Source organism: Amblyomma mixtum, chromosome 5 (assembly GCF_055824585.1).
Source record: "Amblyomma mixtum isolate Tamu chromosome 5, ASM5582458v1, whole genome shotgun sequence".
NCBI classification, from domain to species: domain Eukaryota; kingdom Metazoa; phylum Arthropoda; class Arachnida; order Ixodida; family Ixodidae; genus Amblyomma; species Amblyomma mixtum.
The window spans coordinates 99,068,931-99,093,123 of NC_143016.1; the positions used below are offsets into that span (position 1 = coordinate 99,068,931).

The 24,193-nt window shown below is 43.2% G+C and overlaps 1 protein-coding gene across 2 annotated transcripts in view; it reads right to left on the bottom strand.

The window, feature by feature from the left end:
- Positions 1–21,995, bottom strand: part of Mfe2 (peroxisomal Multifunctional enzyme type 2) — a 35,214-nt gene extending 13,219 nt beyond the window's left edge. The window contains exons 1-23 of one of the 2 annotated variants that reach the window (XM_089545692.1): positions 21,807–21,995; positions 19,371–19,424; positions 18,244–18,351; positions 18,092–18,151; positions 17,859–17,927; positions 17,686–17,770; positions 16,621–16,685; positions 16,294–16,416; positions 14,599–14,715; positions 13,770–13,832; positions 13,620–13,682; positions 13,188–13,322; positions 11,399–11,562; positions 10,051–10,174; positions 9,468–9,710; positions 7,960–8,066; positions 7,791–7,877; positions 7,573–7,683; positions 6,087–6,225; positions 4,589–4,722; positions 2,918–3,046; positions 2,483–2,627; positions 1,475–1,605 (exon numbers count right to left, since the gene is read on the bottom strand). In XM_089545692.1, the coding sequence (XP_089401818.1) occupies positions 1,475–1,605; positions 2,483–2,627; positions 2,918–3,046; positions 4,589–4,722; positions 6,087–6,225; positions 7,573–7,683; positions 7,791–7,877; positions 7,960–8,066; positions 9,468–9,710; positions 10,051–10,174; positions 11,399–11,562; positions 13,188–13,322; positions 13,620–13,682; positions 13,770–13,832; positions 14,599–14,715; positions 16,294–16,416; positions 16,621–16,685; positions 17,686–17,770; positions 17,859–17,927; positions 18,092–18,151; positions 18,244–18,351; positions 19,371–19,424; positions 21,807–21,858 (2,508 nt within the window). In that variant the 5' untranslated portion in view covers positions 21,859–21,995. Of the gene's footprint in view, positions 1–1,474; positions 1,606–2,482; positions 2,628–2,917; positions 3,047–4,588; positions 4,723–6,086; positions 6,229–7,572; positions 7,684–7,790; positions 7,878–7,959; positions 8,067–9,467; positions 9,711–10,050; positions 10,175–11,398; positions 11,563–13,187; positions 13,323–13,619; positions 13,683–13,769; positions 13,833–14,598; positions 14,716–16,293; positions 16,417–16,620; positions 16,686–17,685; positions 17,771–17,858; positions 17,928–18,091; positions 18,152–18,243; positions 18,352–19,370; positions 19,425–21,806 lie in introns of both variants that reach the window. The other variant, XM_089545691.1, reaches the window with a different exon arrangement.
- Positions 21,996–24,193: the final 2,198 nt, after the last annotated feature.

A 24,193-nucleotide genomic window follows, 5' to 3' on the forward strand; every position in this document is an offset into this window, starting at 1 on the left:
AACTTTTAACTTTGACAATGTGCACATTATTTTTTCACGTTGCTTGTGTCTGTACGTATCTGGTGAACAAAGTATACAAATGATTCAAGATCTGAAAATGAATTCCCCAAACTCATCTCATGGTGAATGTCATTCGAACCTAATGACATTAAATGTTTCCATTAGCAGCTGATAATTACATTATATGTTAATGCCATTCAATTCGAATGATATTAAGTTTTCTGGTGCGACTTGGGTATAAGCACATTATTTCTTAATGAGCTGTAAAAAAACCTCGTCCGATAGGCATTGAGAGCAGCAACTTCTATGTTCAGTTCTTAATTCAATGATTTTGCTCTCATTAACTAAACTCACTCAAATGACTCTCACCCCATCAATGGAGCTAGGCAGCACTGCACTCTTGTTACCCATTCCGCAAAACCTGATATTAACTGATGAAAATAGCCATTCCATCGAAACAGATGGCACCAACACTTTGATGGTGGTCTAAAAATGTAAACAAACAATGCCCTTAATTGTATATGAAATGTGCGGATGAATGATTCAACCTCCATACTGCCTCAGTCTTGAGTTTCAACAAATACTCCTTAAAGGTGGTTATAACAAGAAAAGGAGAGTCACCTTGTGCACACCTATTCTAGCACAAACATTCATATTGATTCTAAACAGAACTATTCCAGCACTTAAACTTGAAGCAAGCTGTAAAAACTATCCAACAGCTTTCTTCACTGCTGATATAGCATAAGGATGAAAAAAAAAAAAGTTCAGAATCTAGTACTCAATTTTCAAAGTAATGACCATGTTGTAATGTGCTTCACATATTACTGACTAATTAGTTAAATGTACCACAGTCAACAACACTGAATTTCATTTAACAATAGAGCTTGTTTCCACATTCTCTTTGTCACTGCTTTTTATAAACGTCAAGCATGAAAGTGCACTGTCAAAGGGGCCATGCCTTACATAAGCTTCCCCCAGCCAATTTCACGCCTGCATTAAGTTGGTTGGTTGGTTTATGGGGTTTAACGTCCCAAAGCGACTAAGGCTATGAGAGACGCCGTAGTGGAGGGCGGAAATTTCAACCACCTGGGGTTCTTTAACGTGCACTGACATCGCACAGTACACAGGCCTCTAGAATTTCTCCTCCAAAGAAATTCTAGCCGCCGCGGCCGGTATCGAACCCGCGTCTTTTGGGTCAGCAGCCGAGCACCATAACCGTTGAGCCACCGCGGCGGTGCCTGCATTAAGTATCCATGTTCAGCAGTTAATAGACATAGACCCCCATCACACTCACAATCCCAACATTTATCCATGTTCAGCAGTCAACAGAAATACTCCCATCACACTCACAATCCCAACATTAACATGTGAGAATGTCTGGATATTCATGTGCACCAACAATGAGGAGAAGACATCGCCACTTTTGAAAGCTTTGAAAGTTAGCAAAACAAGTACAAAACATGGCAAGACCTACCCTTTGAGCATCTAGCTTTCCACTGAAAATGCTATGAAGCACTTCATCTTCCATTATAAATGTGCAGTCAGCCTTCCCTTGCTTGGGGGTACCCCGGTAGACAGCTCCTTTCCCATTCTTCAAATCCAAAGCTGGAAGTTGGGAGAAAAGGCAATCCAACCCCTTCAGAAACTGACAATATATGTCACCTTAATCAGATTCTTATTCCCAAACTAGTCTCCTCACTCAAACTCATTTCTGCAGATTCAGTAGATGTGCTATGCCCCTGCTTCACCCAAGTATTGAGTGAGAAGTCAAACATGTGTCATTACATGCAATTTTAAACTTCTATCTGCAGTTGCACAAGCCAACATGATTTCATATAGCTGTATCAATAAACCTGCTCGCATCCTTTATCTAATGACAGGTAACGTTTATCCCAAGTTTGATGTAAATGCAGCAATATGCCATAATTCACTTGTGATGCAGATACTGGTGCTAAATTTGTTTTTCTACTTGACAAAAAGGAAAGCTCAGTCAAATGTATCAAAAGAAAGCACAGTCAGCAGCCTTTGGCGCTTATCTCAGAACCAACAGCAAAGCGAAGTTCTGTCAGGGGCAAAGCAGAAGGCATGAATCTGGCAGCGCTTTACATAGATGAGAGCACTGTAATAATGGCACATTTGGGCGCACAGAGCATGCCGTCATGTGGCATTTCAAAAATTTTTGGCGGCTTTCATTTTTGCCAAATAAAAAGGGCTATGCTAAGGCTACCTTGTCAGAAACAACCGGGTCGGACCATTTTCATGGCACTCGACAACTTTCCTATGCACACCAATGCATCAAAAGCTGTCAGTAGCAACAAAAATTACTATGTGCGTCAAATTACTTTTGGGCTGCTTTGAATGATCAGGATATTTGCAATCGGACAAATTGGCTAGGGCCAAATTTAACAACCAATAGCAGTTATGTTTGCAAGTAAGGATGTCAGTGAATAACATACTACACAAAACAAGCAGTCAAACTCACTATACTGCTTCATCAGTTGACCATCCTTTTTGATGTCCCACTGGAAGACAGTCTGAACAGATGATGCGAGATCGGAGTTGTCTGCAATCTTTTTTTCAAGGGACTCAAAAATGGCGTCACTCTTTAGACGTACAGATGACATTGCCTGAAATAAGCACAGAAGCAAGCACTGTTAAACTGGCTCAGCATAACTTGCCTTAACACGAGCTAACCTTGCAGACTTAATTAAAAACAGTAGTGCCTGACAAAGGAATGGAATTTCAGGGTCAGCAAAACACTGGAAACAAACAATGGTACTCCCAACTTGGAGTTTTTGGAAATATTGCAAGAGCATGGAAATATCGTGCTTCCCGGAAGCAAGTGTTATAACATTAAGACAGTAAACAATGCACATACAGTGTAATAGAATCAGTGGCAACTATGAAAAACACCTACCGCAGAAGGTGCAGCGGCCGCTGACTCTGGCTTTGACGGCGCAGAATCCTTTGGTGGCTTCAGCAGCTCTCTCAGCCTTTGCATTATAAGGAGGTTGCCCTTGACTTTCAGCTTGCCTGTCATGAAAGCCTGTCGATAAAAGAGGGAACAAGGTAGCAATGGTGTACACTGCTGTGTGTAGAACTGCCACTTCTCATTCTTCAGCTCTTCAGGGCAAGGCGATACCAGATCTTAGTACATGCCTTTCCCTGCTCAATCATACACTGCTCAATCCATTCACTCAATCAATACACCTTCATTAAGGTATCCAGTAACATAACCACTGGGTTTTCAGCCAACAAATTTGCACCTAATCCACCTCCCACCAGACCCACAGAGGCTGGTTGCACCTTTGCAGCACCAGATCGCAACTCAGCAATCTCTGTGAGAAGCTCTACAGTTGTTAATGCAAGGCGAGTCAGCAGCAGCACAAGTTATGCACTGTCGTATATAACCTTTCCTTACTGCCTTGTTAACAACGTTGAAGAAATAAAAAAAGGAACTGCTTTTTCCTTTACTCTGATCTTTTTGTTTTTTTGGATCTCAGAAATTTAGATGGTACGAATACATTTTGCTGCCTCAAAAGATCTTTGTCATGAAGATCCTGGTTCCTTATTGAACTACGATGCACCAGAGCAGCAGCTTGGGCTACGGCTCGCCTTGGAGAGGGCTCTGCAAAATAGGTCCTTTTGCATTTTGTCTCGCTGATAAAACTCTGGCTAGGACTGAACCTGCAAACTTGTGCTTTACAGCTAATCAGCACAGTCACAGTGGTAGATTTTCATGACAGTGCTACTATTAATCTGAAGTCTACAATAGTGTGACAACAATACTGTGACGTTTACTAACAAACGAAGTTGTTTAGTTTCGTTTAGTTCATGGTGTTTTATGTCCCAAAGAGATGAAGCATGGGATGATGAAGCATGGTGAAGCATGGGAATGCATTCACATTGATCTGTTCACAGCTGACACGATTTATTTACGGCCATGCATCGAGTGCTTGCAGTGCGTACCACACAACACGTGATTGTGGCGATGTGCGGTGGTTGCGATGTGAAGGCAGTGTTCAGCGCTTGCAGTGTGGTTGCAACTCTCGAGTTTGAAACATCTGACATTTTGCCCACTGTACACAATGTGCTTTGGTCAGGGAATTCTACAAATCCGTATCATACTATATTTCTTATCAGACGCGACTGTACTGAAAATCTGCTGCAGCAGCTGTGGCATACCATTACGTACATGCTTGCTGTATGAAGTAGTATTGCTGGAAAGCTGGAAACGATGACTTCAGGCAGGCAGAGAAGCGGATACATAAAATACTGGAGGAAGAGCATGTAAATAAGAGTGATTTACAGCAATCATGCAGCCACAGCTGGACAACGAATTATGCCGATCTGCCTTCAACAGAACAGCTGCAAGCACCTGCCCACGCAAGTAACTGAAGGTGCTCTCCATCAAACAATCTGCGTAATGGCAAGTTGGTATGATATATGCAAAAAAAAAAAAAAAGCAATGTCTTGAGATATGCCTGAGGCCATAACCCAGAACACTGCGAACGTTTGAACATAGACTGCGTGCCTGCATCAACACAACTGCTTCGTTTGTCTGGATTCTAAAAGTAGCTGCACCCACCCTCTGAGGATCCAGCTGCCCAACAGCCATGTTGAACATGTCATCATCTTCAATGGTGATGACACAGTTGGCCTTGTCACCGCCCTTTGGATGACCCCTGTACACAGCACCTTTGCCATTCTTCAGATCCAATGCTGCCAAAGATTAAAAAAAAAAAGTTACGAGTTATCACACATACACACTGAAAACAAGAGGCAAGAACTACATAACAAAGAAACAGCAATTATTTCTCAAAGGCCCCTTGCATAGAAACTGAACAGGCTTGCAATGGCACAGTAATACACCAATTGCACTAAATGGCTTCTAAATATCTCCCACTAGTAATACTACAACAATTTTGAAACCAACTTGTCTGACGCAAGGATTCCTGCCACCAAACATTAAAAAAAAAAAAAAAACACGAAAGAGCACATGACTTTGAAGTAGTGGCATCAACAATAACAAAAAAGTTTCTGTTATGGCCACATGGTACTCCTGAAAGGTGAAAAAGATTACTCTCACTGTCAGCAGTGCTTGCGTGCAGCATGTTCCACCACTGCAAGGCAGTTAAATTTTGCAGACAGTGGCAGCTTTCATTCTGGCGTACTATTTTCTGTGCACCACTGCTGTGATGCCGGGAAGCCACCCTACCTAGCGTTTGATCTGCCACCGCTGTGTGCTGGTGGCGCTCAGCAGAGAAGTCAACCTAACTGGAGTTTGCCTGTTTTGCAGCCTCCAGAATTATCGTGAGCGCCTTCAAAACTGAGCTATAGCTTCGGAGGAGGTCTCCCTCTGCTCTTTAGTAAAGGTAGCCTTAGATGTTTTTCCACTGAGTAAACTGCAGAGTCGTTACGTGTGTTTTTCATAAAATTCTATCCTGAAAATTTTGGCTACACTGATCTACTTTAAGACTTCTTACCCATTCACTATTAAGCAGTTGAAACCGCTTGATAATAAAATCAGGCCTCACACTATTTAAGCAAACTTGCTCACAGGGCAACAGTCATAATTGTAGGTTGTTAATCAGCTTATATTTGAGAGTAAATGAGTACACTGTCTCCAAACATCAAGGGTCTTTCTAGCTTGCTATTTTTTGTACATATTTCTTGATATGGCCGAAGAGTAAACAATCAGCTGCTGTTGTGCACTCATTTCAAGTTTAGTTTAGTTTATGGGGTTTAACGTCCCAAAGCGACTGAGGCTATGAGAGACGCCGTAGTGAAGGGTTCTGGAAATTTCGACCACCTGGGGTTCTTCATTGTGCACTGACATCGCATAGTACACAGGCCTCTAGAATTTCGCCTCCATCGAAATTTAACCGCCGCAGCCAGAATCAAACCTGCGTCTTTCGGGTCAGCAGCCGAGCACCATAACCACCGAGCCACCGCGGCGGCGCACTCATTTCAAGAACTGTTTAAAATTTCTGTGACATTCTTTGGGCACGTGCGTCAGTGTCGCCAATATGCGCATGCGCAATTTTGTGAACAGAGCGCAAAAGGCAAGCCAACCAAAAACTCACTCCAGACAGCTGCTGGCTTTCCCTTGAGCATAATGTTGTACTCATAGATGGCCTTGACTTTTGCGGCCAGCTCAGGCATGTCCTCCACACGAGACTCCATGCCAGCAAACACAAGGTCCGACTTCAGCTCTGGGCCAGACTGCTACATTTAACGAGAAATAATACGCGCAACTAAGAACTCTCATAACAAAACTTTTCAGAAAAATTTGCGCAATGAAACCTTCAAGTTGCTGCGCAGACAGGTAATGGTGAATATCTGGAGCTGCATGTCAGAAGTGAGGTAAAAAACCTGCTAAGAATTCGATCGTTAAGTGCTTCTTACGTGCAGTAGCTCTTGGCAACTTTACACTGAGGAAAGCATCACGAGATGAAGAAACAACAAGAATTAAAAATAGTCAACAACATGCAATCAACCTGTTAGCAAACTCAAAATTTCTTTCAAGCTGTTTTTATTTTTTATTGTATTTAATTACTCTCATGACCCGAAGGCATTACAGATAAAACTCAGTGAATCCACTGTAAAATGGACTGGTCAGGTGGCCTGTTGGAAAGCAGCGATGCTGACGAAACCAAACAAATATGCACTGTACATAAAAAAAAAAAATCTAAGTAGCACCTTTTTGCCCCTTTTTTATCTAACAGCAAATAGCAGGCGAATAAAGCAGATGCTCTAAACTTTTTCCTATTGTTTCCTTCTTAGATGAAGAGATGGTATGCAAGATTTGTGGCAAGTATGCACACCACAAGTATTGGCACGAAGAACGATAAAGTGATGGTGATCAGTCACAAGTGCAGTCATTCTTTGTCCGCGCATGCTATGTGCAGCAAATTTTTTTCTCTGGGCTCAGCAAACACAAACTCGGATTATCAAGCTCAGTGGCAAACCTGCTAAATAGTGCCACAGGCAGGTCTGTTGCAGATCATTTAAACTCCAGCTTTTTTTTCATACAATGGCATGTGTCCACAGGGCATTGTTGGGATTAATGATAGTCCCTGTGCCACGCAGTGAAGACACTTTCTGCACGGCTTGGGTCATGTTTTAGGAGTGGGTGTGCTTCCTCTATATCCCATGAGGATTTCTCAAACACAGGCAAGGCCATGGGAAGATGCCAGCCCAACACGGTTAGATAAAAGAGAGAAAAGGTATTACTAAGGCCAGAACACAAGCAGTACTATTAGCATTCCAGCCTGTCTAATTTAAGCCTATGCAGCTTTACCTGCTGTGGACCACACACACACACACAAAAATTGTGCAAGCTTAGCAAGTCACTCTTTTGACAGTGTTCACAGCACACATTCAAAATAAATTCCTGCCCCCTTTTGATAAACAAGAAGTTGTACATCTGGTTATGTATGAGGACTGGAACCAGAATTTGTTATTTGCAGCAGTCCTTCAGTGAATCTTTGGTAAACAGCAATGCACAGAAACAGACGCTGGGAATATACAACACCCGAACAAAAACAGCATCAATGGGAGTTGGCCTACCTCCAGAGAAGACCCAAGAGGAGGTTGAGGGGCTGCAGGTGGTGGTGGTTGTGAAACATTGTGGAGTTCAACACAGCCTCCAGAGATGATCTGCTTTTTAGATTCAGGCACCTACGGAGCATCAAAAGCATTTCATCAATCTCTGCGACCTCCTCACGTCACAAAAATAGTTTGTCAGCACAATAAACTAAAAAAGAAAAGAGCACGAAAAGACCAACCGAACACTGGAAGATGATGCGATTTCCCTCCTTCCACATCTCGGTTTGGATTGACTGGCCGGGTACAACAGGACCCGTGAATCTTGCCTATAAAGAAGAGGATCGTTCAGCTTTGGCATGATTCAAAAGCACTAGAACATTAACTCTATCAACAAAGCCAGCCTATTACCTTGATAGACTTGAATCTTTTCACATCGTTGTCAGCATACTGCTTGAGAATGTGGCGCGTCGCATAGCCGAATGAGCACAGTCCATGCATGATTGGCTGAGGGAAACCTGGAAATGTGCAGGTAACGCTTAAGAAAGATGCGGGGAAGAATTAAAATCACTAGTCCTCGCACATTCATAATGAAGAGGTGCTCTCAGCAGAAGGCACTAAACAAATGTTAACTCTACCCTCCCAGACTTAAAGGGACCCTGAAATGATTTTGATGGTCATATTCCCGAGCAACAGAAATGTAGAGTAGCCTTTGTGACCGTGAGAGTCAAATTTAAAATCTCTACTTGGACCCTATCATACAAATAATTTTAAAAAATTGCTGTTTGCAGTAGCTTGTAACCGATTAGGGTGACACCTCACTGTGCGTTCTTAGCCGCACCTTCCCCAATGATGTCAGTGAGCAATATGGGCAAGCCTTACAACTGGGCATGCCCAGGTGGCTTGGCTGGGAAAGGGCTAGATGGGGTGCGGAGAGGTGCAGACTCGACCAGCTTTTTTTTTTTTTTCTGGGGCATCGGAATGTATGAGTTGAGGGGGAAGAGGAGAAGCACCATTTTTAATTACAGCTATCTTTGGTGTAAATGAACCAAGCTTAAAAATTCTTGCAATGCGTTAATGAGTGACGGAATACTGATTGCTCCTCCTAACCTCGGTAAATATGATTTCATGGTCTATTTATTAAATATGTACAAACACATAAAGACCCTAAATTGGTGGCTGGTGTCCACAGGCATATACAGAAGTGGTATCGAAAATGGCAACCAAAACTTTGGTCTAGGTTCTATACCTAGGCCTTCAATATTCTGTAAAAAAAAAAAAAAAAACTGAAGAATATGAGCAGACCCCCGCAAAAAAATCTCTACAGTCCCAGACCATTTCTTGTATGCAGATTTAAATTAAGATGTCAGCTGTCCCTTCATTCTGTGTCCAAAGGGCTCATTTATATTTTGGTAATAATTGCTGCAGCAAAAATACAATGTTGAAAAGACGTTGCTAAAAGCATTTCTTTTTTGCGAGTTTCAAAAAGGGGTCCAATTCAATGTCTAGTTTCATTGAGCAAAACATTTTGGTTAGCAAACTGGAACCAGAAAATTAAAAAAAATGCGATGAAAAAGAGCTTCGGTAAGGGTAACTTTATGAGACATTTTGATGAAGAGACATGCTGACAGAGGAAAGTTATGGTACTTCATCAGTGCTCATCACAGAACTACCACATTTACTCACATTATGTGTGCACCAACTCTGATCACAAAAAAAGTAAATTATTGTTGATATATTACCCCATGTATTAAACACACATCCCAAATTTTTATAAATTTCGTCGGGAAAAAATTTGCTCCTTATGCAAGTCAACACTGTTGTAGAAAAATTAGCACCCATTGCTAATCAAACGCCACTGAACCACTCACGAAAACCAGCTATCAACATTTTTTAGAGATGAATAGAACATCCCTCACCTCCAGCAGCTGAAAACATGGGGTCAATGTGAAGAGGGTTCTTGTCGCCACAAAGCCGATAGAGCGCAGCCTGGTTGATGGACGTTTTCTCCGAGACCACAGCATCAGGCTTGCGATTTGGGATGGTGGCTAAGGGCCTTGCCTTGTCACTGGTTCGCTTGCCGCCAAAGTTTCCGCTTCCGACAAAAAACGTTGACCACTGGGTGTGGATGATGCGCTCACCATGTTCATCAAAGGTATCCGCTGTATAGTGATGTCAGGCAGTCAGTGCATGTACCGTGATCAAAAGAATTAATAAATATGTGCAGAAAAAAAACACTAATGCCTACAACACTAAACATCGTGACATTCACAGTTGAGAAACAACTTCCGGAGAAGTGGAAGAGTGCGGCACAACATCTCATTGTGCTATTCCATTTGCTCCCAAAAATTACAATTTCGAATTTTATAACTCTGCAGGACACAAAATTCTGAGCAGTTCTTTCAAAACCAACCAATCTCATAGGCATTCCTTAGGGAACAATGAACTGAGCATGGAGATGAAAAAGCAAGCATGAATTAGAGCAAGTTGATGAAGGTTTACCATCTGCGATGACCACTGCACCCGACCCCTTGTCAAGCACATCGACGACACGGACTTCCGTCTTCAAAGCACCAGATGGTGGAATTGGACGAAGAAGCTCAAGGTATTGCTCCCCATGCAGCATCTAGGCAAGACACACGCAAGCCCAAATGGTATTAAAACTTCAGTCTCTGCTATGCTCTGCCACAATGTCTCAAAAAAAAAAAAAAGAGAGACCTTGACCATTTCACCAGCTTTGTATGTGATGTTCCTCGATTCTGGCAGCATTGCCAATGGTACTTCTTTTACTATGCTTATTATATTTTTCGATTTCAACATACACTCGCCATGTACACTGAAAATCTTGTTGCAAATCCACACTGTAGCGTGCCTGCCACTACTCCTAATTGTTTCACCTTTTTTTTTCCCCCCCAGATGAAGCACAAATATAAAGAAAAGATGGCCCTCTCTAGCATACATTTTTTGCTTCCTCAAACAGAGGTTCACTAAATGAAAATAATTAACTACTGTTCATCACTGACAAAAAACTATAAATTGATATATAAATTAAAAAAAGATCCCTTCTTCCAAATAATATTCTGCCAATTTAGGCAATAGGGAGGAAATGTCAACGGCCGATATGCACATCTTGGTAACCAGGCAGCCCCAACCTGCTAATTTTGAACTGTCTTCGCAAAGGAAGAGGACTCATCACTGGAGGTGTTACCCTGGTAATCTACCCGGCACGCCACCCCAAGTGAGAATGAAAACACTGAAGCAACACACAGGCATGCAACATTCTTGCAAGCACACAAATACAAACAGGAATTTCACACTGTGTGCACGAAATTTCTGTCAAGAAACTTTGAGAATGCTTTTCTTGCACATAACAGCAATGCTACATCTCACCAAGACCTGAGTACATTCACCAGGCTGAGGATAAATTCCTCACAAAAATCTAATTCAGTTTTCAATGCTCAACAAAATGCTTGTTGTAAGGCAACTGCAGCTGCAGATGAACTGTTCAGGGTTTTCTCATACACTACATGCTAAGCATAGTGAATTGCTGTGGCGTCCAATATTTTACAGGAAGTAGTTAGTGTACGCTAGATCAAGGCAAATCAGGTGCAGGGAAGTGCAGTCATGCCCATCTAAATTACACCACGTGTCGCAGTCACAGGTGGGGGTGATGCGTAGCAGGGGATTGAGTTGATGGTCAGAGGTCACACCATAGGGTGTGTTGTGAGTGCCAGGCTTCAGCAGCGCCAATTCTTGCTCCATTACTCCAAGAGAATGGAAGGGGGATCACTTTGGATGAACCGCTACACTCCAAGCCACCTCAGAGGCGCAAGTAGCGGCTGGGCCTCACCTTTGTCGGGTCAATGTTGAGCCGCCTCGTCTCTTCGTGCTGCGCAACAGAGCCAAAGACTGCTGGCATGGCTGGAATCACCCCAAACGATGGCAGCACGCTGAAGTCTTCAGCTCCCTCGTAAAGAAACTTCAGATGGTCCTTCTCCTGAGTTGACAACCCCACTGCACAAGGGAGGAAAAAAAAACACAACCAATGTCGCATCATAAAACAAAACAACTCATTCATAATGGCTAGAGCCAGGTGGATGCAAAGAAATTAGTAAGAAGTGGCAACACGATGTTATTGCTTAAAGGAGTACTGAGTTGAAAATTAAAACCATCACATTGTTCACAAGAGGCCTTGAACTATACCTCAGGCATACATGCCTAGTTGGCGTATTCAGCTGATAGGGCACGTTGCTGAAAACAACTCACAGGGCCCCAAGCAGCATGTAGCAATGTGACCAAAAATGGCAAACAACAAAGTAATCCATATTCTTCTACCAGGACATGGCTAAAAACCTAGGCAAGGCTAAGTGTAGAAGTAAACACGAAATGTTAGCTGTGCATAAAGTAGCAATGAACTCTTGTGCATAGTACATATCATATTTCCATTCCATGAGCCACCAGTGCAGCACCGCCACAGAAACCTTTCCCAGCAAAATTTCAATGCTCCAGGTATAGACACATTCTAGGTCACTGTAACATCGTTGGTTGGTTTGGTTGGTTTTATGGGGTTTAACGTCCCAAAGCGACTAAGGCTATGAGAGATGCCGTAGTTGAGGGCTCTGGAAATTTCGACCACCTGGGGTTCTTTAACGTGCACTTACATCGCACAGAACACGGGCCTCTAGAATTTCTCCTCCAAAGAAATTCAATCGCCGCGGCCGGGATCGAACCCGCGTCTTTTGGGTCAGCAGCGGAGCACCATAACCACTGAGCCACCGCAGCGGCTCACTGTAACATCAGCTTGTTTTATTGCATTCACATATTAAAATACAACTTCTTCCACCTCTAATCATTATGTGCTTACAAAAACCTTGTGGTAGTGAATAATTATAAAGTTACATGTAGCATTAATGAATGCACAAGTTACCCAATCCCTTCATTCATGTTTGTATATTTTCTTGACCATCTTTAGCTTCTTAATAATAGATTATTTTTGATCTTCAAAGTTCAGGAGCTCAGAATGTCAGTGCTACATGAGTGCAACACACTAAGCTTGCAGCTGAACATTCTTGACACTAAAATTGACACTGCAAAACTTGTGCAACTTTGAATACCTAGCTGTAAGTCACACGAAGTTCCTGTGAAGAACATCTGTTGCTGTCAATGTGAGCAGTTCATTAGTACATGGCAACGAACGTGCTTCAAAACATTGCATAATATTTGCAGACACTTTCTGTATAGTTGAAACAGTGAAATATCCATAACGCTGCTAAACTTCCATTTACATGATGCATGTTTCTACAAACATGCACCTGTTTCTTTGCCCATATGAAACATTTAAAAAAAAGAGATCCTTAAAAGCTTTGTCTTCATTTTTGGGTCTGGAGCAATTTTTGAAATGATGCATTCCCACAATCAAAGTCTGAAGGCTCTGCCAACATTTCCATTCTTAAAGCTCTTTGCTGCATCAAATTTGGCACTAAAATTCAGGACTGAATTAAAGTGTTGTCATTGCATAACAGGATATAAATACATAATGCAAAGCTTGTGTGCCTTGAACATAAACAAGGATGAAAAGTAAACCACACTGAAGAGCACAGCCAAAATTTGAAGGTGAAGGATGAGGAACAACATCTTACCAGCAAGTGCATATAGGATGACTGTGTCAGGATTGTAAACAAACACGGAAGGGTCGTCAACAGGTGCTGCCGTGGACACAACCGGACGTGAGGGCGCCTGACCGGACAGGACTTCAATCAACGACTTGGTCTGGTCTGAAATATGGTGTTAGGATTTCAGGGGCGTGCAGAATGTCACCAACATCACCAATGTCACTAACTCCAGCCTTATGTTACAGCAGCCCATGCTGCTTACCGCTCAGTGGAGTTCGCTCATTGCGAGAAGTTGTAAACATAAAAGCACCAGTACCAAAAGAAAAGTGATGCACATCACTTTTTACCAGTGTTAATGGCAAACTTTTTCACAGTTCCAATTTCTTCTTTGTACTTCCGCATAAACTTTACCCGTGCATAAAAGAAACAATACAAGAATTCCAACCTAAAATTACATACCGTGGATAGAGGCCATTGGCTGTGCAGTGGACATATCTGTAATCTGAGACCAACTGTCACGAACTGAAGACGAAAAAAAAAAAACATTTGATTAGTGCGCCATGGCAATCCACAATGCCGCTCCCAATGGCTGCTCCTGTACAGCCTTACCTTTTTCAGGTGTCATCACATCATCACCAAGGAAGGCTTTTCCGGCTGATCTATACCACTGGTCTGTGAGAAAAAAACATTGCCACCTTTATTCTCGTGAAGGCCTAAGAATGCTTTCATAAACTGTTACTTCCAGTTGACTGATCAAAACTCAAAGGACAAACTTCACTATCATTTTGTGTGTATTTTCTAGGGACCTGCCATTAGAGCATCGATTTGGTACAAACAGTCACATGATGCTGTAACCTATCAGTATGGCTATAAATATTAGAATTTTCTGCCTCTTCTGCCTTATTTTAACACCAAGAGAAAGGGAGACATTTATTTAGAGAAAAGGGCAGAGAGGTCGGCAAGAGGGATCATCAGGCAGGGGGAAAGGAGAAGGAGGGTTAGGTTAGGTTAGGTTACGTGACGTTAAAGGGGGTATAATGTCCCAAAGCGACTCGACTCTGGCTATGGGAGACGCCGTAGTAAAGGGCTATGGAAATTTCGACCACCTGGTGTTCTTTAACATGCACTGACATCGCACAGTACACGGGCCTTCAGCACTTTGCATCCATCGAAATTCGACCGCCGCGGCCAGGATCGAACTTGCGTCTTTTGGGTCAGCAGCTGAGCGCCATAACCACCGAGCTACCGTGGCAGTAGAAGGAGGGTTATAATGGGTGACAATGTGGACAGAAGAGAAACCACAAGTTGAGGCCTGTGTAGTGCAAGAATTGAAGGAGCACTCATGTTACTTGGAGAGCTGACCAAGTGCTGATAGAAGAAGTGATCGAAAAAAAAAAATCTAAATTAAGAAATGATGTGCAAAACCACATAGACTCACATTTCCCAACGTAGCCGCCAGCTGCTTCAAAGACACCGCCGGTTTCAGGGCACGTGTCATGGCACAGCCATACTACAACTGGGCTCACAAAGGATGGCTTCAGCTTTTCAAACACCTCTGTGTGGGAGAGGAATTCAAATTAAATATGCGAGCAGTACACGCCAAACAGCACGCGCTGGTAAGCACAAGGGCAGTTGAAGAAACTGAAAACTGACTAAAAGTGTGATGCAGGCACCAAAAAAATTGCTTTTCTCTTGGACTGACGAAGTTGGACCAGAGGTTCATGGTTTGAGCAGAAATTTTTGTTTTGCACGAAAAGTAGATGTTGCATAACCTGAAGAAGGGTGACACAGTTTCAACATAATGCACTGAGCCAGGTTCCACTCTCTGGTACCACTGCTGAATGCCAATCAGAGTGATGGCAGTCAAGACTGTCGACAGAACTGAAGCAAAAAACAAAATGACGGATGATTTAGCATGGTTAAGCCAAATGTGAATTAGATGTGCTAGCACATCGGTTTTTACTTCGGTTTTGGTTCAAAGTCAAGCAGGCTTCAGACAAAGGTCGGCAAAATCGGATTCCGCCTTAAAGGGACACTGAGGAGAAACTGAAGTTGGCCTGTATCGACAGAATACCAGCTCCTGATTACAAAAACACCACTCAAACTGACAACAAAGCTCTTGTAACATAGAAAAGAGCAAGAACCAAAATACAGGTATCGCCGCCACAGGCCAAACTCGCAAGTACAAGCGGGATGACGTCATAGGACAAAACAGTGTTGCTAGAACCAATAGTTCTAGCGACACTGGGATACGAGATGCTACGAATCACTGAGACGCAAAGCGCCAATGCCTGCGCAAATCTCCATGACGACGCCAGATGGCGCCACGTACCCGGCAGCTACGCGAGGGCCTGCAGCATCGGGACCAATCAGCACCTGCTCACCGGCGATAGCCAGGCTCTCGGTATTCCGCTAACGGTAACAAGGTACACGGTATGCTAAAGGTGCCTATTTGAGAGAACTTCGTTGACGACTTCGAGAATGGGATCCATCATAACGCTGGAAAAACGTCGGTGCAAACGTAAATGAAGCAACGGTAGCGACGGCTGATAGATGCCTTCAACGTGCGGCCGGCGGTAGCTTTCTTTTCGGTTGATGCTAGGCCGCACTGCTGGCCGCCAGAAATCACGGAGTCTGCGTTACGTCATGTGCACGTCATGTTTCACGTCACTTAGTCCTGTGTCGTCATAGGAGAATCCCAAGTTTGAATCAGAGCGGCGGGAAAAAGTTTTTCAACTTCGAATCCAAATTTCTTAGAAAAAAATGCATCTTTCGCTGCCAGCCAAGTGGCAACAAAGCCATGAAATGCTGAACTACTGGATTTTGCTTTAAAAAATATATCAATAGAGCTCTCCTCACTGTCCCTTTAAGGGTATGCTGCAATAGCATTAGTATTGGGTTAACGCCCACATATAAAGAACTGGTCATTCTCTACATTCATAGATCTCTGAGAGTCCTCATACCACTCCTGGCGAAGTGGTGCAGTGATTAAGCCAAGTGCCACTGCCCTCAGGTGCTGCCACCTAGTGGGGCTAGTGAGGCCCAGGCTGCTCTTTCCAACCCGCTTCACCAGACAGATGCGAAATCGGTGCGTGGAGGTCTTAGTGCTAGCACACTAAAGAATTGCTCTCACCTGGTGGGAAGATGTCTTCTGTGAGGCGAGACCCCGCCAGTGGCACAATGGTGTTGCATGCGATGTTGTACTTTTTCCCTTCAATGGCCAGGGTGTTGCTCAAGCCAAGCAGGGCAAGCTTGGCTTAAAGAGAGACCAGAAGGCAGCGAGAAGAAAGAGGAACTGTAAGCACATCTTTCACATGCAGGTACACAGAAATATAAGCAAAGGTATCCTCTAAGTAGTGCATATATATTCAATCTAGTAAACTGTTCAAACACAAAGGAGAATCTCTCAGAATCAAAGAATCGACACATGCAGAATGAGCAAAATAAAAAGCATCTCTACCTGATCCATAGTTTGCCTGGCCAAAGTTTCCGTAGATGCCGGCTCCTGAAGCTGTCATGATAACCCTGGAAACATTGTGAAATGAAAAGCTTACCAACAAAAATGACCAACATGATGCATGTAGGCCCTTATTCTGCCAAAGATATATGCAACCACCTATGACAGGGAGGAGACAGGTTGAACATAGGGTGGCAGGCACACAACAGTGATCCTCCGTGAAAACAGTTAAAGGGCAGCTAACGTGCACATTGCAGCAATGCCTAGACTGCGACCATATCAAGCAAGGATTGACACTCTGAAGTATTTGCAAACTTCTGCATAGACTTTGAGCTCCAGCATATATATTTGTTTGTTCAAACTGCCAAAGCTTAATTCTGGGAACATGTGCGCCACGCCTTGGTTAAAATAGAGTCAGCAGAAAAAGCATACACGATGAGTGTGCGCAGAACAGAATTTATTTCGGAGCAGTGACGGAAGCTAGTTACCTAAAATGCCTGCTAGCTCGAGGGAATATGCACGGTCCATCTGCCCATAACAATACCAGGCAACTGGATCGCATGGCTGTAATACAGCGCTACCTGTATTACATAATATTTAATATGCTGATAGTCCAAGCCAGACCTGTTTCTTCTTATAGAGCAAATGAAAACAAGCAATGAAATATACCTATTAAAAACACTGCAAAAAGTAATTGATGCATTACTGTCATAACACCGGCCAGGCTATTTTTTGCTATGTGAAAGAGTATATGGATTTAAGTAAAGCTTAAATCTGGGAGAGTTGGCATGTATTCATAGCGCGTCAACAGCACATCCGATGGTACACACAGTCAGCAGAAGTGTACAGGATGTGCGGGACAACAAAGTGGAGTATCTTGCCTCCCACGTTTCACTGACAATCACTGTAGTATATATGTGTTCCACTCCTTCAATAAATTCAGTCAATACTTGTCTGGGTTCCTGGTCTGTCCTCTATTTGATGCGCCATGGACACATGATCAATATACTATGAATTTGAGCAACAGATCTAGGTTCACAATTGTGTATAAAGGAAGAGTGCAATTACTTTCCGTAGCCTTGTTTCCTGAAGTAGGGCCAAGCTGCCTTGGTGACCAGGAATGAGCCTCTCAGGTGTACACGGTGGATCAGGTCTACAAAGTGCAAAGCATGCTACTGTGATATAGGCAGCTTTTATGACTATGAAGCGAAGGTCGCTGGCACAGTCAATTTTTAGCTCACCAAATTCCTCAGGAGTCATATTGACAAATGCCTTGTCTCGCAAAATTCCTGCATTATTTATCAGGATATCTGAAACGAACAAAAAGAGTGAGGGACTATGAGCTGCCAATACTACACAAAGCAGGTATCTGCACATGCAACGCTTCACAGTGACTCAGCTTCATGCTTGCAAGTAACCAACACTTTTGATAAGTCATGCATGAAGAATAAAAAAGGCGAACAATGACACTAACCGACGCGGCCAAAGTTGTCGATTGCAGTCTTGATGACCTTGTCGCCTTCTTCAACAGAATCTGTGATGGGGAAGAAAACAAAATGTGATGCATAAAAATTTTTCCCTTTCTGTATAGAGCTGGTTTATGCAATGACCGAAATCAAAGCTTACTGTAGTCGGCAACTGCTTTTCCTCCTTTCGCCTTAATTTCTTCAACAACTTTGTCCGCAGCAGAACTGGATTTTCCTTCACCACTTCGAGATCCTCCCAAGTCATTGACTGAAGAAACATTATCATCACAATTAAAACTTTGCAATGCAGTACCAGGAAATATTAACACAAAAAGTGGCAGAACTAAGAAAGGAAGGAATGCAAAGAAAGAAACAAAGCTACAGACTTTAATAAGCTTAACAGACAATATGATGCAAATACGCATGATGCCAATTTAGTTGCCCCGATAAGCAGTGAGGTTCTTATTTGAAAGCGCTAGGCTAATTATTAATTTCCTCATCAGAGTAAAAAAGTAAATGAGAAAGATTAGCAGAATTATTTTAGATCTACATACAAAGTCAAACATACCTAATATAAAATAGTTTTAAAACAATTTTTACTTTTCTGCGCAAAAAATAAAATAAAAATTGTTTCTTGAGGAAAGGAAATGATGCAGTAACTGCCTCATATCTCTGTGGACACAGGTCAAAATATGAAAAGCGTACTGAGGCACCAGCTGTTAGAAGTGACAACTTCTGGCAGAAATAATTAAGTATCACTATCCTCTGTAGAGAGGAATGAACAAGCGAGCCTTTACTCAGAAGAAAATCGATAGCCTTTTGGCATATTTGTCAGAGGTTGAAGAAAAAAGGGAGAGTCTACAAAGAAATATAATGAAGTTAGATACACACACACACAACAAAGCAGAACAGCACAGGTTACACAGGTAATTCAATAACTCAGATAAGCTGGTCAGCAGAAGCACATAGATGCAGTTACTGGTACACAAGAAAGAATAGAAGAAGGAAGGAAAGAAGAAAAGAAAGAAGGAAAGAAGAAAAGGAAGAAAGAAAGTAAAAAGAAGAAAAGAAACAAATCTGCTTCCTTCCCGAGACAAAGGTGTATGAGCAAAGAGTCTGGCAATTCTTTTGTTGTAGGTAGTTCCTCCTACAGGAAGAACAGTTGATGAAAGTGTGGAAGAGGAAAACAAAAGATAAGAAAAAAAGTTGCCCCTCTTGGTAGGCGCCCAAGGCCATTGAGGCGTGTGTGTGCTCATAGAAGCCAGAAGGAAAGAAAGAAGGGATTACCAACGACCGATGCTCCTCTTTCAGCAAACAGGAGTGCATACTCTCGGCCCAGGCCTGCAAGTGAAAAGCACACACGTGCAAGGAAAACAGTTATGCACAGTGGTTGCAAAATAACGACCCCCAGCCACCACAGGGGCCACTTTCATTGTGCATGCATTCAAAAGACTGGCATGTGTGGTTTGGAAAATAAGGCACTTCAATACCGAGTCCCGGCCATGCACAGTATTTGAACAAACAAAGCAGTGACGTAAACTATGAGGAAGCAGTGTATGCAGTCTTTCTGACACAGCAGTTCATGCCAGAAAGATGTGCAAATTTATTCTGCCGAGTTTTAACTGTAGCTGGCGACAACTTACGTTAAAACTAAGCAAAATAAATTTGCACATTTCTCTGGCATGAGCCGCTTGTGTCAAAAAGAGCGCACAAACTACTTTCTCATAGTTTTAAATTCCCACTTACGTTGCTGCTTATGCCACTGCAGGTGCAAGGTACGGTGATGAGACAGCAATTACAAATAAAACACTAGTGAATTAAGCAATGCTGTAATGACGGCTAGTTTGTTTGTCATCTTCAGGTTGGCGCGCAATACTTAGGCACAAGGACTAGTTACAAAAAACATGCACGTGCACACGCTGTTCACGCATGTACTATCAGCAAGGAATGAAACGCGAACAAGGTAGCTGAGCCACGAAACGCAAAATAAGAATATTTTAGCCCGGGGACGCTCAATATTTGCTCAGGTTCTTTCGACTTGGAAGGCGAGAAGACTCTTCTTCAGAAGTGTTAATCAACCTCGCTAGCATTTCCACTCCAGGAACGGATGTTACGGTGTCTTTGAGATGCCACCTCAGTTTTCTTGTTCGCGTTTCATTCATTGCTGATAGTACCTGTCTTGTCCTATTTTTTTTGTAACTAGTCCTTGTGCCTATAGCGTGAAGTCTGAAGACTACCTGAAGTCTAGTGAATGAAATTTTGTTCTACAACTGCTGGCCAAAAATTTTTTTCATGATCGTATCAGCGGAGAGGATAGAGAGAGGCAACTGATTATAAATCAGTCCTGTCCAGTCAACTGCAAATGCAGCAAAAAGCATAAGGCACCTTGTGTTTATACTAATGTGTCAGTAACACAAATTACTGCACTGACGTACAATGCAAATGCCGCAAAAAAAAGCAATCGCATATCAGACATAGGGGTACACCACATAGACACTGTGCCAATTAATGTTTCGGCTGTACTGGAGTTGACGTCGCACAAGACGATTCAAACAAATTTTTGTATGTTGATAACAACTTGATCAGCAAAATTTTCAGCCACGAGTTTTGAATCTGAACTTGACCACAACACAATGCTGTACAGGTTGAGATTTACAGCAAGCTATAATGCAATTTCTAAACAGCACAGAAGTTTTCACCCCGATCCTAAATGGACTGGCTCTAGAAGAGCAGGAAAAATGTGTGAATGCACCTGCAAATGATTGCCTAAGTGAGGTGTGCAACTCGATGTGTTTGTATAATTCTCTTCACGATGCAAGCGCATGTCAATTCAATAGAGGAAAAGTCCCCGTTTGATGTGCAAACAAAACGACAGCTACCTTGACTTTGGGCGCAGCAGGCCTGACCTCCAGCTAAGAAGAAGCGCAGTTGTAAAACGGGAGAAATCAGAGAAGGAAAATTTTTTGAAGGAAAAATGCTTTTTGAAACTACAATTCAATGACACCGGCTGAACTGCGTGTGGTAGATAGGAGCTCACCTTGAAGAGCCAGTATTGCAAAACAAGCGAAATGATTACGCCACAAATGTCATTTGGCCTTGACGAAAAACGAAGCGTGCTACGATAAGCACACACCACAAATACGTTTCGGTAATGCGCCCGGGGTCAAGCCAGCAAGCATCACGAATAGAAATCTCCAGTTCACCGGAGCGCACTCTGGGTCACCAATAAACGGGACAATGCCCTCCATGCGTGCAGCCACAAAATTCGGACACCTAGAAGCGCGATGTTTTTTTTTTTTTTTTCGTGCAGTTTCCTGGTACCCGAGAAACACAAGACGCCTGCTCTACGGTTCGCCATGCAAAGCTACGGCATAAAAAATAATGCCCTCTAACAGCGCATTAATTGCATGGATACGTTTGATGCTTTTGGTTTCCAAAGTGATTCAGTGGAAGCTTGGCCGGTCGTCGACACGGGGTCAACTGCTGCTCCAAAAAAATTTTACGGATGGGCAACCTAAACAACCTAAACCACGACAGCGTACAGCTGAACCTCAGCCCCCTGCACCGTGAGCTATTCGAGCCGAGCACTGTATTAGAATACAAGGAAACTTCGTGAAGGCCGTGACTACTTGCGCAGCTAAGCAACAACTTATTTGCATAGGAGTCAGGTGCCATTTCCATGTAAACGTTCAAGAGAAACGGGGCCAGTTTTCAGAAACTTACCTCCACCGGCGCCTGTGACGACCACAACTTTACCGTCAAACTTCAACGCCATGACGACGGGCAGTAACGCGCACAAGGAAGTGACAGGTCTCGGTCGACTGCCGAGAGAGAACCTGTCTCGGGCCTCCTCCAACAAGGTGCAGTGCTGGCCTCGGGAAGCTCAGAAGGCGCTCAAGCAAAAACAAGGCTCTGAGGCTCATGAGCGGTGGGAGTTCCTTGTGTACCGAGGAGTACCTAGGACTCCCTAGATAAAAACTGTCGTCACGCTAAAATAAAGTCACGTGCTATTTGGCGCGCTATTCAAAATGTACAGGAATCAGGCCCCATGATGACGGGTGTAAAGTTCATTCATTCATTCATTCATTCATTCATTCATTCATTCATTCATTCATTCATTCATTCATTCATTCATTCATTCATTCATTTTCAGAGCAGATATGTAGAGGAATACGTAGTTTGTAGTTATTTTATCAAAGCCGTACCAGTTCAATTCGCAGACTATGTTTTAGTGTGCTCAAGCGAGGCGGTTTTGTTAAACGGTCGTACGCAGCAACGTTCTTCTGACCTCGTGCGATCCAGCAACATTCAACCACAAGTACTACTGCGAGAAGTTTCCTGCTCTTCTGACGGTAGATGTTATTGACTGAACTGCTCCTGACAACAATTAGAATATTTCGTCCTAAAATCATTGCTCTTCCAAACCTCTGCGAAGCAATAAACGGCCACTGATTAACCTTATATTTGCTCGGCATCACAAAATAAAGAAAAAACGTAATTTTTTTGAGCAGGCGTTGCTTCCATTTACTTTGCTTTATTTAGCCGCCGCGGTGGCTCAGTGGCTATGGTGCTCGGCTGCTGGCCCGAAAGACGCGGGTTCGATCCCGGCCGCGGCGGTTGAATTTCTTTGGAGGAGAAATTCGAGGCCCGTGTACTGTGCGATGCCAGTGCACGTTAAAGAACCCCAGGTGGTCGAAATTTCCGGAGCCCTTCACTACGGCGTCTCTCATAGCCTCAGTCGCTTTGGGACGTTAAACCCCATAAACCAAACCAAACTTTGCTTTATTTTTTATTGGTTGCTCACATTGCTAAAAGGAGCCGACAAAGAAACAAAAAAGCTGCCGCCGTGACACACACACACGCAGATGTTTCTGATAAATTACGCCATAGCGAAGCGCTTTTTCTTTTTACGTTGTGCGGCACACGTAGAATTAGCATTTTTATTAACGGCCCACTATAACCTTGATAACCCACAAACTAATTTACTGTTCTTGAATGGATAGACGTCAATCAATTGGAACACTGTCGCAATGACTGGAAGTGGCCGTCTGATGACCTCTTACTCGGTATACTCTATAGATGTGTAGCCCTCGGCCTGCTCCTCCCCGTATTGCACCTTTTCTTTTTCTGATTTCCTTTCTACAAGGAGACGGCCTCAGCAGTTTAAACAATCCAGCTCAGAAACGAAATTCACAGCGTGCCGTATAGGGTGCCGTGAATATAGCACTCTCAAAAACGATCTGGTAATAAAGACCCTGCTTTTCATCCTTAAAATTGCTAACTAAGGACTCAAAGTAGCCTCTGTTTTATCAGGTTGTTCTTGGGATTTTTGTAATGGTGCGTCATCTTTGGATCCGAGGTGAGCGCCAGCGGCTGCTAACTACAGTGCGCAAAAAAGGTTTTAAGAAGAGTTTTCTGTTGCAATCAATTGTGCATGTGTGCATTTATTTATTTATGCATGCTACTAATAACAGCTGGTATTGTTGCACAAGGGAATTAAAAGGTCAGTAAGAAAGACTGAAAAATACCACATTAGTTGATAAGCATTACAAACGAAAAACCATAAATGGAACCATAAATGGGGGGGGGGGGGGGGGGGGGGGGCATCCGATGTCCGGGGATAGGGGCGGCGGTAAGTTAGCACCAAAACGGAACTAGTGCATAAATAGTATCCGTAATTCCAGTGGGGGGGGGGGGGGGGGGGGGCAACCACCTCCCCTTGACTCCCTTCCGGACGCTCATGTGCATAGTACAAGTGAAGGCTTCTACCAGGACTACCATGGTAGCTGGGAGGCTTCTTATGTTGTACGTACTGCGTCTATTCTCGGATACAACTAAAGCCTGCAGTGAAGCTCCGCCCACATTCAGCCTCCGCGCACAGAATTCCTCCACGACGAAAAAGTAGTCAGCTGCTTAAACGTTTCTTGTTACCTAGACAAGAAGCTTATCACTAGTAAAAAAATTATGAGCTCTGGGGTTTTGATAAGTGGATTGTTTCATATAGTCAAACATTAAAAAGCTGACTTCGTTTACTGTTGCGATTGGGCAGCGGAGGAATACAAGATGCCGCGGACTGCGGCCCAATGTTAGCAACTGCTGTGTTTTAAGAC